Source organism: Miniopterus schreibersii, assembly GCF_964146895.1.
Source record: "Miniopterus schreibersii genome assembly, chromosome: 2".
NCBI lineage: Eukaryota > Metazoa > Chordata > Mammalia > Chiroptera > Miniopteridae > Miniopterus > Miniopterus schreibersii.
In genome coordinates this window covers 166,411,067-166,424,467 of record NC_138102.1, presented here as the reverse complement: position 1 = coordinate 166,424,467, position 13,401 = coordinate 166,411,067, and the positions used below count along the sequence as shown (strand labels likewise).

General features: G+C 38.3%; 1 protein-coding gene across 1 annotated transcript; it reads right to left on the bottom strand.

Moving 5' to 3' along the window:
• Window positions 1-257: 257 nt before the first annotated feature.
• On the bottom strand, window positions 258-6,593 carry CLEC12B (C-type lectin domain family 12 member B; the record flags this gene model as incomplete). The annotated part of the gene is made up of 6 exons (XM_081127819.1): window positions 6,381-6,593; window positions 4,287-4,424; window positions 2,548-2,766; window positions 1,885-2,036; window positions 1,584-1,699; window positions 258-408 (listed from the first exon to the last, which is right to left on the bottom strand). Exons 1-6 carry the CDS (start codon window positions 6,469-6,471, stop codon window positions 258-260), a joined length of 867 nt encoding a protein of 288 aa, XP_080983945.1. The 5' UTR covers window positions 6,472-6,593.
• Window positions 6,594-13,401: the final 6,808 nt, after the last annotated feature.

Genomic DNA, 13,401 nt, shown 5'->3' with positions numbered 1-13,401 from the left:
AAATGATTCTGAGACAGAGCAACAGGGCCCCAGAGCAGCTATTCCCCTGGGTCCCCAGCAGTACCCAGAGAACCTCAGATCAGAAGGCACCAGACCGCGAGGTGAAGCATGTTCTCTGAAGCAAGTTTATTTGCCTGATAGTTTAGAAACACAGTCTCTTTTTAATCTGTGTTTGGTTCTGGTAGGGTCGCTGTCTCCTTCCTCACATGAACTTAACCACAAGTCCCGTACTTTCTGGTGAATTTGGAAGAAGCCTATTAATCCAAATCTTCAATCTTCACTAACTCAGCTGTCTTCTCACAAATCCAAGAAATTTCGGCACTGCAGCGGGAAGTATAGGTATTTCCTTTTTGAAAATAAGCGCATCCTTGGGATCCATTGAACTGGGCATATTCTTTAGTACTAAATCTGAAAATTAATTGAAAATTGATTACACATTTAAAAAAATTAACTTATACATCAACTATTTGAAATGTGATCACAATTCAGTGTTCTCCGTTACCAAATACCATATATCTGAATGCTGAGATATGTGTTGCTTCCACAACACAACAAAACCCCTGAAGCTGGCGAACGTTGAGTGCTTTATTTCAAGGTAATTATAGCTCCAGGTAGAATCGTTTAAAAAGGATACTTAAATTCTGGGTTGAGAATTTGCATTCTCTCCGTTAACATGGTAGAAACTACCCAATTCAGATTATTTCACAAGTACTAGATTTTCTTAATTTTGGAACTTTATGAAGAAAAGCAAAACAAAGAACAACAAAGAAATCACGTTCTGTGTAAAAAGTTTTTACATTTTACCCTGCACAAGTATAATTTTGTATATATTTATGTGTGTGTGTGTGTGTGTGAAGAGAGAACAAAACAAAATTAAGAGAGAAACGAATGTGGTCCCAGTGTCAGTCCCCAGTTCCTCTGCTAAGGAATTGGCGATAACTTAATGTCATCCGAAAACTATGCTCATCGGGTGTAAATCTTCTGTGTGCCCCAAATTGCTTTTCCCCAAATGCCCTGCATTATACTGCAGTGCTCTTTCCTTGCTTCAGGGCTGAGCTTACTAAGTCTTATCCGAGCGTGTGCATTTGCTGTGACTGGCTTTTACTCGGTAGGAAACGGCCGTGTGACCCTGAAGTTCGGCCTGGCCACCCTGAGTGCGCTGCGCCGGTTTATGGGGCAGCTGCGGTCTCGGGGAACTGGTGTTCGCAGGCTCTGAAACTTGCTGCCAGGGCCACCTCCTCCATGCTTCAGCCAGGTGTGAATGGCGGGGCTAGGGATGATTAAAACTCTTTTGGGAGAAGGGACACATCTTAAATTTCAAAATGGAAACAACTGAGCTTGTTTCAGATGTACAGCATTATCATTTGATATCTGTATATACTATAGCATGCTCACCACCAAAATGAAAAAATGGGCAGAGGATCTGAATAGACATTTCTCCAAGGAAGACATACAGAGGGCCAACAGACAACTGAAAAGATGTTCAGCATCGCTAATTATTATGGAAATGCAAATCAGAACATCTTCTCAGTATCCCATTTCTTAGTGTTCTTAGCTTGTTTTTTTTCCAAATAGAAACTTACAAGGATGGAGATGGGGCAGAGCCATCTTCCCATAGCCAACTTCTGCTAGTTGGATCCCATGATAATCCCAGCCAGAAGAATGAAGACTTGGGTAATGGTTGTGACTTCAGAAAATCCTGAGAGAGAGAAAAGGGAAAATGCTATGTGAGAACCATTATTTCCATTTGAAGAAGTAAGATAGATATTAATTCCTTTATAAATTTTCCTTCAAAATGTACTGAATCCCTACTGTGTGAATCAGAAATTCCCTTTATTTTCCTTTACATGGATAATTTCTATAATCAGAAGAAGAGATCCAGACCTTTTTTTCCAAGCTGTCTATCTTCACCAAGGTGGAGTTCTTGTCCACGCAGTTTTTTCTGCTGTTAGTCCAGGTTTTTTCATTTGTTGCAAAATAGTAGCAGCTGTTTTGGTGCCATTGCCACATCTTAGGACAAGGATTACATTTGTGGTCTGAAAAAGAAATTATACCCCAAAGTATGAACTAAACAACTTTGGAGTGACTGGAGAAGGTTTTGGAAATTAAATTATTTAATTTGATAGTAGGGTTTAAGACCTAGCACCCCAAAAACATACTGCTTTAAGGGCCTTTGAAAATAAAGTCACCCTGATTATGGGTTGAGACAATGGTGTTTAAAATTATCTTTTTAGGGCTCAGTTTTCTGGCCTTAGAATGATCAGTTATACTTTTAACTTCTCGTGACAACAGGATCCCTTTAAAAAGTTCATAAAGTGAGGGACTGAAGTATCCAGATTGACATAATTCCATGATGCTTCCCCAAATTTGCCTCTGTGTGTTCAAAAATATTAAATACATGTATATCTTCCCTTGTCTTCTGTAAAATTAGTGCAACATCCTTAGTGGTCATTGGATGGCGTAATTATGTGCACCAGAGGTGGTGCACATAATTAACCTCAACTAGAATGACAGATCTGATCTGACTGGTCAGCAGGTCCTGATTACCTGAGGTGTGAATGACTAGCTCTTGGCAGAGTTTGGTGGCCATTTGTCTCTGCTTCTTCAACAGATCGGAGACCTGTGATTTAAGCAATTCCTCCTCCGTGGGAAAGTTCCTGTAGTTGCTCGGCTGCTGGGGTAAGTTATCTTGCTCTTGGTGGATGGTTTTCTGAAGTTCACTCAATTTCTCTGAATCTGAGCCAGTTTCATTAGAGGTCTGCAAAACTCCAAGACATAACAGGAAACAAGTTCATACATTCACCCATTCACACGATAACCATAGATAATTCTCTTAACACAGAAATGTGTCTTACATTGTTTAAGATTTCTTAGTAGCTGCTAATAATGGAGGTATCACAGAAGGAATGCATCGGATGCCATTCTACTTAAAATTGTTTAGAGATGATCCTTATAATTTTATTTATATTTTAATTATTATTGTGCTTGTACTAAAATAATGAATTAGTAATTATATATCTATGGCACTTCATCTAAGACAGTGCCAGGCATTTTGCCATTCATTTTGTGGAAATTTTGTCTTTTTTCTATTTGGAGTTGGTTCATGTATTTGTCTTAATAGGAACAGAATCCTTTGGCGCACTGGGTGTCTCAAAGTATGGTCTGTAGACCACTTGCGTCAGAATCACCTAAGGTATTTTTTAAAGGCATATTTTAATGCCACACTTGATCATTTCTGGTCCCAGATCCATAAAGTCTTCATTTTAAATAAGCACTTTAAGTGATTCACCAGCAGAATAAATTCAAGAACCAATGCACTCAAATCACTGCATTTTAGTGGAAAGACTTATTCATCTTCTATGGAAAACCAATGAATACATATTGCATCTTCATTTTTCATTGTAGATGATCAACTGCTCATCTTCATAATGATTAGCTACTGAATATTTGTTACTGCTGCTAGAACATTATATTTCTTTTCAAAAGAGCAAGTTACATCATTGGCTTCTATTTATATGTCTAAATAGGTATGTCTAAATCCTAATTATCCATGAGATTTTCCATATGTAAAAAAAAATGAAAGTAGCAGAGGAGATGTTGGTATCATTCGGCAAATAAACTTTCTTGATTGCGTATCCCCTGAAATTGAATACTGTGCTCACTCACTACTCTGTGCACATACTTAACAACATCCTCCAAAGTGTGTATTCTCAGGATGTTTTTGCACTTGTGAGTTCAGGATTCCCTATCCTCTCCAGCCCTGACTGCCCAACGATGGGTCAGAATAGAGAGAATAGTCTTTTTTCACTATTGCGCTTGGAAATGGAGCTTCCATTGTTGGTGGTTCAGCTTTTATCTACTGACTAAGGTATACCAGGCCACTCTTCCTCCTTGTTTGTATCTTTTCCATTTATACCAGTCAAGCTGTTGCTGCTGCTTAGAGTTTCTCTACTCTAGAAATGTCTTGGATGAGCAGATTAAGCCAGTCTTGTACAAAGTCTTAGAGGTAAATAAAATGGCATGCCCTTCCTTGAATCCACCTTCCTTGGCTTTCTGTTTTTCAACATTGGGATGTGTTTCTATGCGGAAAAGAGGCTCCTTATTCCAATCAACAACTGGAAAAGTGTAAGCTGTCCTCATAGTCCAGTCTAGCTTATCATGAGAAAGACAGGAAGCAGCAGAAAGTATTCAGGATGTAGCACTTTCATACAATCCAACCTGAATTTACATAGTTTATAAATGCATTCCCTAATCACCTTTCTTGAGTTTGATGCAAATATACTTACACATAATCCCCAAGGTCACCAGCCCAATCAGCAGCAACAGACAAAGAGTTAGCAGAGTCAGGGCCGCCCAACGCCATGTGTGGGATGGAGCTGGATACCGTGAAGAAAGCCAACAGAGGAATGAGCAAACTGAGCTGCCTGATGGTTTACACATGGTTGTTCATTATTCCCATGTAGGCAGAAGCTTCCTAAGCTTCTTTAATGCCCCTACCTAGAAAGATACCTAAAACAGTGTGCTCTAAGAGCCCCAGCATCAGTGCTCCTCCCTTCCCTCATTCCTTCCTTCCCTCCTTCTCTTTTCCTTCCCTCCTTCCTTCCCTCCTTCCTCCTTCCTTCCCCCTTCCTTCCCTCCTTCCTTCCTTCCTTCCTTCCTTCCTTCCTTCCTTCCTTCCTTCCTTCCTTCCTCCCTCCCTCCCTCCCTCCCTCCCTCCCTCCCTCCCTTCCTTCCTTTCTTTCTTTCTTCCTTTTTTTTTTCTTTTCCCTTCTAAGTGTCTCCTAAGCTTTAGGTTTCTGTTTTACACCATCACACACCTTTCTTCTTCAAGTTTACCGAATTCATGAACAAGATGTGGAAAGTGGTTCTCTGGATGATCCTAACGATAGAAGAGGTCCTAAGGTTTTGAAATTACAAACTTCCACAAGACGAGTGTTATGATGGATTTTATTTTTACCTTTTACCCATTTTATTTATCACCTAGTAGATAATGAATGACTACTGAGAGAAAGAAGGAATGAACGTGCAATCTAACCTACAAACCACAGAAAAGCCCAGGAAGCCAGTGGCTAACTCTTCAAAATTAACATTCCTTATGCAGGGTGGGGCAAAAATATGTTTAGAGCTGTTCGTGCAGAAAATAATACAATAATTAATAAATAATAATACAAGAATAAACTTTGTGTTTTGCATCCTCATAACTGTAAACCTCCTTTTGCCCAACCCTGTCCATACCACAAGTGGTTCTCTTACTCACTTCACTTTCCCGTTCCTTAGTTCAGGACCTAACGGCATCGAGCCCCATATTTCGGAATGATTAATGTAACCTCCGGGTGCACTGTCACATACAGCACATCCACTGCTTCCTCTTTCCCAAGGATTAGAGTTAAACTTTTTCTAAAAAATAATCTATAACCGTCTTTATTAGGCACATGCAAAGTCTGTTGTCGTCCTCTTTGTGTATCACCCCTTCTCAAACCACACACACAACGCACACTTAACCCAAACTAGAATTAAAGAGGAGAACATAGTCCATGTATTTTAGATGATTCAGGACAACACCCTGAACTGCCAATGGATTTTTGAAGGTGAGGGATGTAGTCTGATATATCAAATTGGATTCCTGACCACAAAAACCACTATTTCTTCAAATTGGATATAAAGGAATGAGTGAAAGGCTAGATCTAACTAGACTCCACCACATAACAGTTGTATGAACTTGCTTAAATCATTTAAAGTTTTTCAGCCTCAGTTTTCTCAATACATTGGAAGAAGTACTAATATTATTTCACTTGCTTCGCAACTATATTTTAATAAAGACATGATACACTGCATATAAAATACTGAAAGAGATAGTGTTATTTTTGATTCAACACTACTAACTATACTGGAAATTTCAACTCTTTAATTTTTAAAAATACTGTAAAACAGAAACTATCTCTTGTCTATTTCTGACTCACCCATCCTCCAAATCTCCTCTTATTTATACCTTTGAAAAGAAAAATTTCTTCTACCTTCCCTACTTTAGAAGCCTCCAATCTGCCTTCTAAAAGAACTTTCCTCTGGTATCTCTCACAAGGTATAAATATCAAGAACTGCATTTATAAAAAGAAATCTTAGCCCCCAAGCCTAATCTCTGGCATGTCTAATGAACATTTTCCACTATAACACAGGGCTTCATGAAGCATAGTGATATCAAACAATTTTTCTTCAGTATTGGGAACACCCATTCTACTAATACATTGCACAAGTTTGTCTCCACTTCAGAGCTTCCCCAGGACCCCTCTCTTTAGCATAGGTAGCAAAGCCAGTACCTCAAAGCACTGACCACCTGTCCGTCCCCTACGGCCAATCAAGTCTTGCTGTCTCTGAATCCTTACCTTTTTTCCTTAGGTTATTTTTATCCCGGTTATTTCTCACTCCAACAGAATCCTGAAATGAGAGTGTCGCGTAGGTCACTTCTTCAGACATTGTAGAAGAAAGCACTGCTATCAATTGTGTAATTAATGTTTCAATATCTTCAGGCCTAAAACAAGATGTTCTTTTCAAGGCTGGGAGCTTTTATATAGACACTCAACTGACCCAAGACACATCCCACTGCAACTTATGTAAGGACAGAATGACAGTTTTTCTGCTAAGGGAGGGAAGTCAAACATTCTCCTTACAAATCAACATATTGTAGATTTCAAGCTGTTTCTTGCTATGAAGCAAAGAAGCGGTGCTTGGAGTCAGCGCAGGGATGATGGTTCCATACATGAAATCCCATGATTCTCAATGCTTCAATAACGGGTCAATAAGTCACATTGGATGTGACTTATACACACCTATATTAGATATCAAGCAGATACACATGGTAAGACAGGAAGAGGTGTGTAGTCACATGTACTGTAGTCACATGTACCACCCACACCTGGCTGCTGTTTTAAGAAATCCAGGTGTGTGGTGTGTGTATGTGAAGAGAGAGAGAGAGAGAGAGGGAGATGGGATGTGCAGTGTTGGCAATGGGGCACGGGGAAGAAATTGATAGCTATTAAAACAGTGTATGAATGGAGTTCCCTTCTAGCTTAGCTAAGTTCCTAATAGGATAATCTTCTGCAAATAACAACTAATATTCAGAACAAAATTTAAAAAACACACAACTACCTGAACTTTCAGGAGAATGAAAACAAGCAGGCAGATTCTGGAGAGAAAGACTGGCACACGGTAAGGTGCTTTTGTTTTGTTTTTAATTTGGTTGGTTGGTTGGTTTTGGCCTGAGAGCAGCCCACAGTCACTATTGCAAGGTGGCAAAAACCCCTGTAGGAAACACACAGTCCTTCAGGTCTGAAAAACCAGGAGAGGGAGTTTGGGCCAACCACAGGCAGGAATAGGGCTGGATATTCATTCGGAACAGTGGATACAGGAGAATCTCTACAGTGTCTTTGTGCTTTGTTGTCTCTTTAAGCTACAATTTAGTTATATTTTATTAATAAATAGCTTGGTAAAATAACCAACCTCTATTCTCTATCTTAGGCCTAATAAGGCCCTGAAGAGATGTTTCCAATAAAACTGAAGTAAATTCACTGCACAAGGATTTACACTGTGATACTCTATGAGTTGACAATTTATAAAGAAAGTGTTCTGGCTCTTATTTGGAAGATCATAGGAAAAACATCACATTGCACGTGTGGTTGGTCATATAGTCACAATAGGCATCAGACTCCCGGAGTTCTTAAAGGACTGTGTTTATGTCTCACCACATGTTTCATAAAGTTTACTAATTTATATAAGAAAGTAAACTGTGGTTAAGAACCTATGGTAGGCAGAATAATAGCCCCCCAAAGATGTCCTAATCGTCAGAACCTCTGGATATGGTAGTTTATATAGCAGAAGGGACATTGCAGATGTGACTAAGATTATAGACCTGCATTATCTAGGTGGACCCAACTTAATCACATGAGTCCTTGGAAGAGAACCTTTCTCTGATATGCTGAGAGAGAGATGTAATGACACAGGATGGTCAGAGAGATACAGGGTTGCTGGCTGAAGATGGAGGAAGGGGTCCAGGAGCCAAGAAATGCGGCTAGAAGATGGAAAGTTAAGAAAACCCATTGTCCCATTGTGCCTCCAGAAGGTAACACAGCCCAGCCCACAGCTTTGAGTTAACCCCAATGAGACCCATGTCAGACTTGTAGCTACAGAGCTGTGAGACAATTAATGTGTGTTGTTTAAGCCTCTATATTTGTGCAATTTGCTACAGCAGCTGTAGGAAGCTAACACAGAGCTTAAAAAAAATATTTGGGGGCTATCCATGAACAAGGAAACTAAGGAATCTTTTCTAAAGGTTTCCTTTGGGGGAGGGGAGGAAGATTAGATAACTAGACTCAGGGGGACTACTTGGTGCGGATTTCTGCTTCCAGATGGTTGGGGAGTGAAAGCCTGCCCACAGCCCTGGCTGGTTTGGCTCAGTGGCTAGAGCATTGACCTGCGGACTGAAGGGTCTCGGGTTCGATTTCGGCGAAGGTTGCAGGCTCGATCCCTGGCCCTGGTTGGGAGGCAACCAATCCATGTGTCTCTCTCATATCAGTGTTTCTCTCTCCCTCTCTCTCTCCCTTCTACTCTCTCTGTAAAGCAATGGGGAAAATATCCTCAGGTAAGGATTCAAAAAAAAAAAAAAAGAAAACCTGTCCACATCCACCTCCATGTGAAGATTATCTTACCCAAAGATCTTCAGAATGAGCCGCATCCACCTCAGGGGTGGAAACAAATAGTGAGTTTCAGAAAGGCAGTGTAATAATAATAACTCAGTAACATTTGGGCATGATCTCTAAATACATAAATGTAATATATTTCTTGTTCATGCTCTCCCCCCCCCCCACAATAATGACATGACCAATAAAAAAGAAAGATTTGGAGGCTCTGGGTCATGTGGAAATGAATGATAAATCTATGTATATGTTTACTACTCTAGGTAAATTAGGTAAAGGCAGAGACTGTTGGAATAAGGAAAAGTTAAATCAAATGGGTGATTATAGAAATGAGCGCTCAGGATATTTTTCAGTCTCTGTTCTGGTCTTTCACTTTCACCAAAGTTTGCAAAGACGGAGTTTTCATTTCCATTTCCCTGATTCTTTCATATACCTTAAAGTTCCCTAAGAAAGTATTTAACCTCTTACTATGTTATATGAAATACCACTTGGGTAAAACAATAATGAAGAATTTCACCTGGTTCCTAATCATCTCTCTGTGGAAGAAGATTGATCACACTTTCCACACACTGTCTATTATTGACTCTACACTTGCATACAAACAGCGGAATCTGATTGCATTAACTTGTCTTTTTAAAATATTTCAGTTAACTTCCCAGCACTGTTACTAATCAGGCTATCCTAGTAGCCTCCTAGAAGATGATTCCCAGTTTCTCTTCTTTTCTCAACTCTCAAATTTCTTTCCCTCCTCAAACTCAATGAGTTACCTGGTTCTCTATTATCTAGAAAAAAATAAAAACAATCAGAAGAGCATTTTCTTTGTTTCACTGGCCAAATATACCAAAACATTTACATCTGTACTCGTGGCGATATCATTTTCAACTATTTTCCATGGTTAAATCATATAAACTCTTTGAAATTCATCCCATCTACCTACTCAAAGATTTCTAACTTGTAATTTTCTATCTCTTTCTGTCTCTGGAATCATTAATTTTTTTTCCTGCTGGTTCAGTCACCTTAACTTAAAAATAAGTGGTATAATATCTTTTATTTTAAAAAATAGGCAAAAAATATATATATCCTCTTCATCCCCCTCACACACACATACACTCTATCACCTCATCTCTCTAATTCTTTTAACAACAAAAGGGTTCAAAAAGCTGTCTGTGCCTGCTGTTTCTTCCTACTTTTCCTGAACCCACTATAGTCAGGCTTTCCCCCTCACTATTTCTATAAAAATGCTCCTGTCCAAGTCACCATTAACTTCCACAGTAACACATCCAAAGGCTATTTCTCAGGATTCATCTGAACCTACAAGCAGAATTTGACATAACTGATTCTTAAAACTTTTCTCCAAAAAAATTATTTACAAGAAAAGATGAAGAAAAGTGAAAATTAAATTTGGAGGTGACTAAAGAAAATAAAAAGAGAAAAGAAAAAAGTGGCCACAAGGAGGAGCCAGAGGATGAGTATAGAATGGAATTAAAAAAAAAAAAAAAAAGTATATTCATTTAATCAGGATAACAAAATATCATGATTAAAATAAAAGGCTATGAAGATAGACTGTTTGATTCAACTCCTAAATCAGCAGGATTTCATAACAGGAAATCCTAGCTTTTTCAAAAAAAATAAACAGTATTTAATTTGTGTAAGAGGTTAGTAAGTAAAAGGTGAACAACAATTTTAATGTAGAAGACAGGAAAGAGAATATCACCAATAAATGCACCAAAGGACTAGCTTAAAGGTGATATACATTAAAAAGTCTGTAAAAAGATATCAACAATTGCAAAATGCTCAATTCCTTTATATTTTTCAGTTGAGAGACACTATGATAGCATTCATAGTAGTCAACATTATTTTCTTTTTGTCTTCTCTTATATACACCTACTAACCATCTTCACATAGTGACCAGTCTTACCTGCAATGTTATGCATTCCACTAATTTCCTTTCTTATTGCATCTACAACTTGTCATTGCGGCGGCAGTGTCTTTTACTCGTTCAACTGTCAACATAGATAATGGAGTCTGGACAATGACTATATTTAAAAGACATCATACTGTAGTGGAAAGAACTTGGAGGTAGATGGTACTTCTTTTAACAAGAAGTGTGATAATAGAAAAGTCCCAAGAGTCCTTAAACTTCTCTTTTTACCTGTAGAATGAATATTTCCACGGTACATGTATTCACTCATTCATTCACCAATATCTACTGGATGGTACCTGTATGTCAGTCACTGTTTTAGAGTCATGGAATACACTCTTGGGGAGATAAATGACAAAAATTTAAATATCTAGGAAGACTCTGTGTGGGCCAGATAGTTATAAGTGCTACACAAAAGAGTGAAGCAAGGAAGAGGGGTGAGAATGGGGACTGGTGTGTGGTGAGAAAGGGGAAGTTGTTCTAAAGACTGAAAAACAAAGGTTAAACAGCAAAAATCTTTTTATGCTCCCTAAGAACTAGTGCCGTGACTTTCCCCATGAATATTCACCATCAATTTCAGTGTCTGAAACAAAATAAATATTACTTAAATACTTGCTTTAAAATAAAAGAGGCTACTTTTTCAGGTTTTTTGTTTGTTTGTTTTTTTCAGTTTCCTGAACTATGAAAAGAGGGAGCAATAAAATACTCAAGCAAAAATAAAATATGTCCCTAACATGCCTTGTAGTGTGATTAAAAGATATCTAGCAATGCCCCTGGATTTTGGAAAAGGGGGGAAAAACGTTTGTTATATCTATTTGTTTGTCCTGCAGTTCTCTGATTAATTGCTGCTGGGTAACTCAGCTTGTGTTTATAGGATATGCAGAGGGATAAAGCAAAATTAAGACTAAATGTTATCAGGAGCTCCTTTGACCCCGAGAGTCTCTGTACTCAACTAGCGTATATTTAACAGTACAAAGCCATGATTGGGGAATACAAATACAGGCAAATATATTTTTATGAAACATAAATCTAGATATAAGACCCTCAGTCTGTGGCTAGAATTATCAAAGACCCCAAAACCAATATGAATTACAATCCAGAGCTGAGATATAGCAAATGAGTATCGTCTGAGGCTTAGTGTTATCTATTTCAGCTTCACCTACTTCTGGTTTTAAATGTACAGGTTTAATAACTCATGGATCAAGACACAATAGCAGCTCATTCCTGGTAGTTTACAAAAGGAATAAACGCAATATTTTTATAATTAAGCCAATTACCCAAGACCTAGCAAATATGGAAACCCCAACAAAGCAAGCTAATTGTTGTGTTTCATACCTTCTTAAAGTTTCTGTTCATTGAACAAGAAAATGTTTACAATAATAATAAGTGCTTCCAAATGTCTGTGTATCTTTCATTTACATATTTGATTTAATTTAACCTTAAATTTTCTTTTTTTAAAAAAAAATATCTTAATTGATTTCAGAGAGAGGAAAGGAGAGGGAGAGAGAGAGATAGAAACATCAATGATGAGAGAGTCATTGATGGAGCCCGCAACCCGGGCATGTGCCCTGACTGGGAATCGAACCCCGATCGCCTGGATCCCAGGTTGAAGCTCAATCGCTGAGCCACGCCCGGCCGGGCTTAACCTTAACTTTTCAAAAGTTACCTACATGGCTACTAAGAGTACAGAGGCAGGCTTTATTGAAAAGGTGTTGTTTGAACCATAAGCCCCATATTCCTCTCTGTCACTTAAGCACAATTATTTTTCAATGTTTCTGTATATTTTAGAAAAAACAAACAAACACTAAAGTAAGACAGTGTCAGAAAAAAACAAAAAGAGGAGTTAGGTGAGAGGCAAACCTCAGGGGTGGGTACGTGAGCAGATGTGGGCAGTGGAAGAGAGGGAGAGTCTAACTAATTCTCAGGCTGAGCTGGCAGGGTGAAGTGGCCAAGCACTTGGGAAAGGTGAAGAATCACTTTGGCGAAAGAGAAGTTACTCGAACAGAAGCAGTGATCTGGATTTACCCTGCTTATGATCGGGAGTCAGTAAATATTATAATTGAGAGAAGCAGCTCCGTGACAAAAATGGGTTTGGGAATTTTAAAATTTTGATTACTTAATTTTTAGCACATTATCAGATTTGACTATTATTTAAAGTGGGGTTTTTTATTAAGAATCAGTTTTTGGTGAAAATACTCAAATCATGCTAAGTTTGGGTTCTTTAACTTGGCAATGCCTTCCATGCTTGTTCTGTTTGCTCTTTACCCCCTTCTCAAAATGATTTGAGGTGCGTATGAGAAGAAATTTTAAAATAAAAGATTGTTGTAAGTGAATCAACAAAGAGTTCAGAGTGAAGGAGCTAACAGGCAGAAAAAAAATATGTGTACAAGATGTGCTAATGGGAAAATGAGCAGACGAAATATCTGCCATGAGATCCTATGTAATTACTATATTGAAAAGAAAGCCTAACACTCTATTAACTGAAGAAAAAGTAGAAATAAGATCATTTAGATGACAAGTGCCTAATAGATTCAGAAGAAGGGGAGCTTTTCTGGCCCTGAAGTTTTAACAAAAATATAGAAGAGCTACCCTAATGACAAAGTAGATCATACCCTCACCATTATTTCTACAGTAAGTACAGCTGCCGGCTTTCTATGGCTGTCCTTATAAATACTTCTGATTGTTATGCAGCTAGCATAACAATTAAAATCCATTTCATAAAGTTAAATGTGTGGAATAAATATTATATTATGATGTAAAGTACACTAGGAAACCATTTCTTCTCCAAAAAAT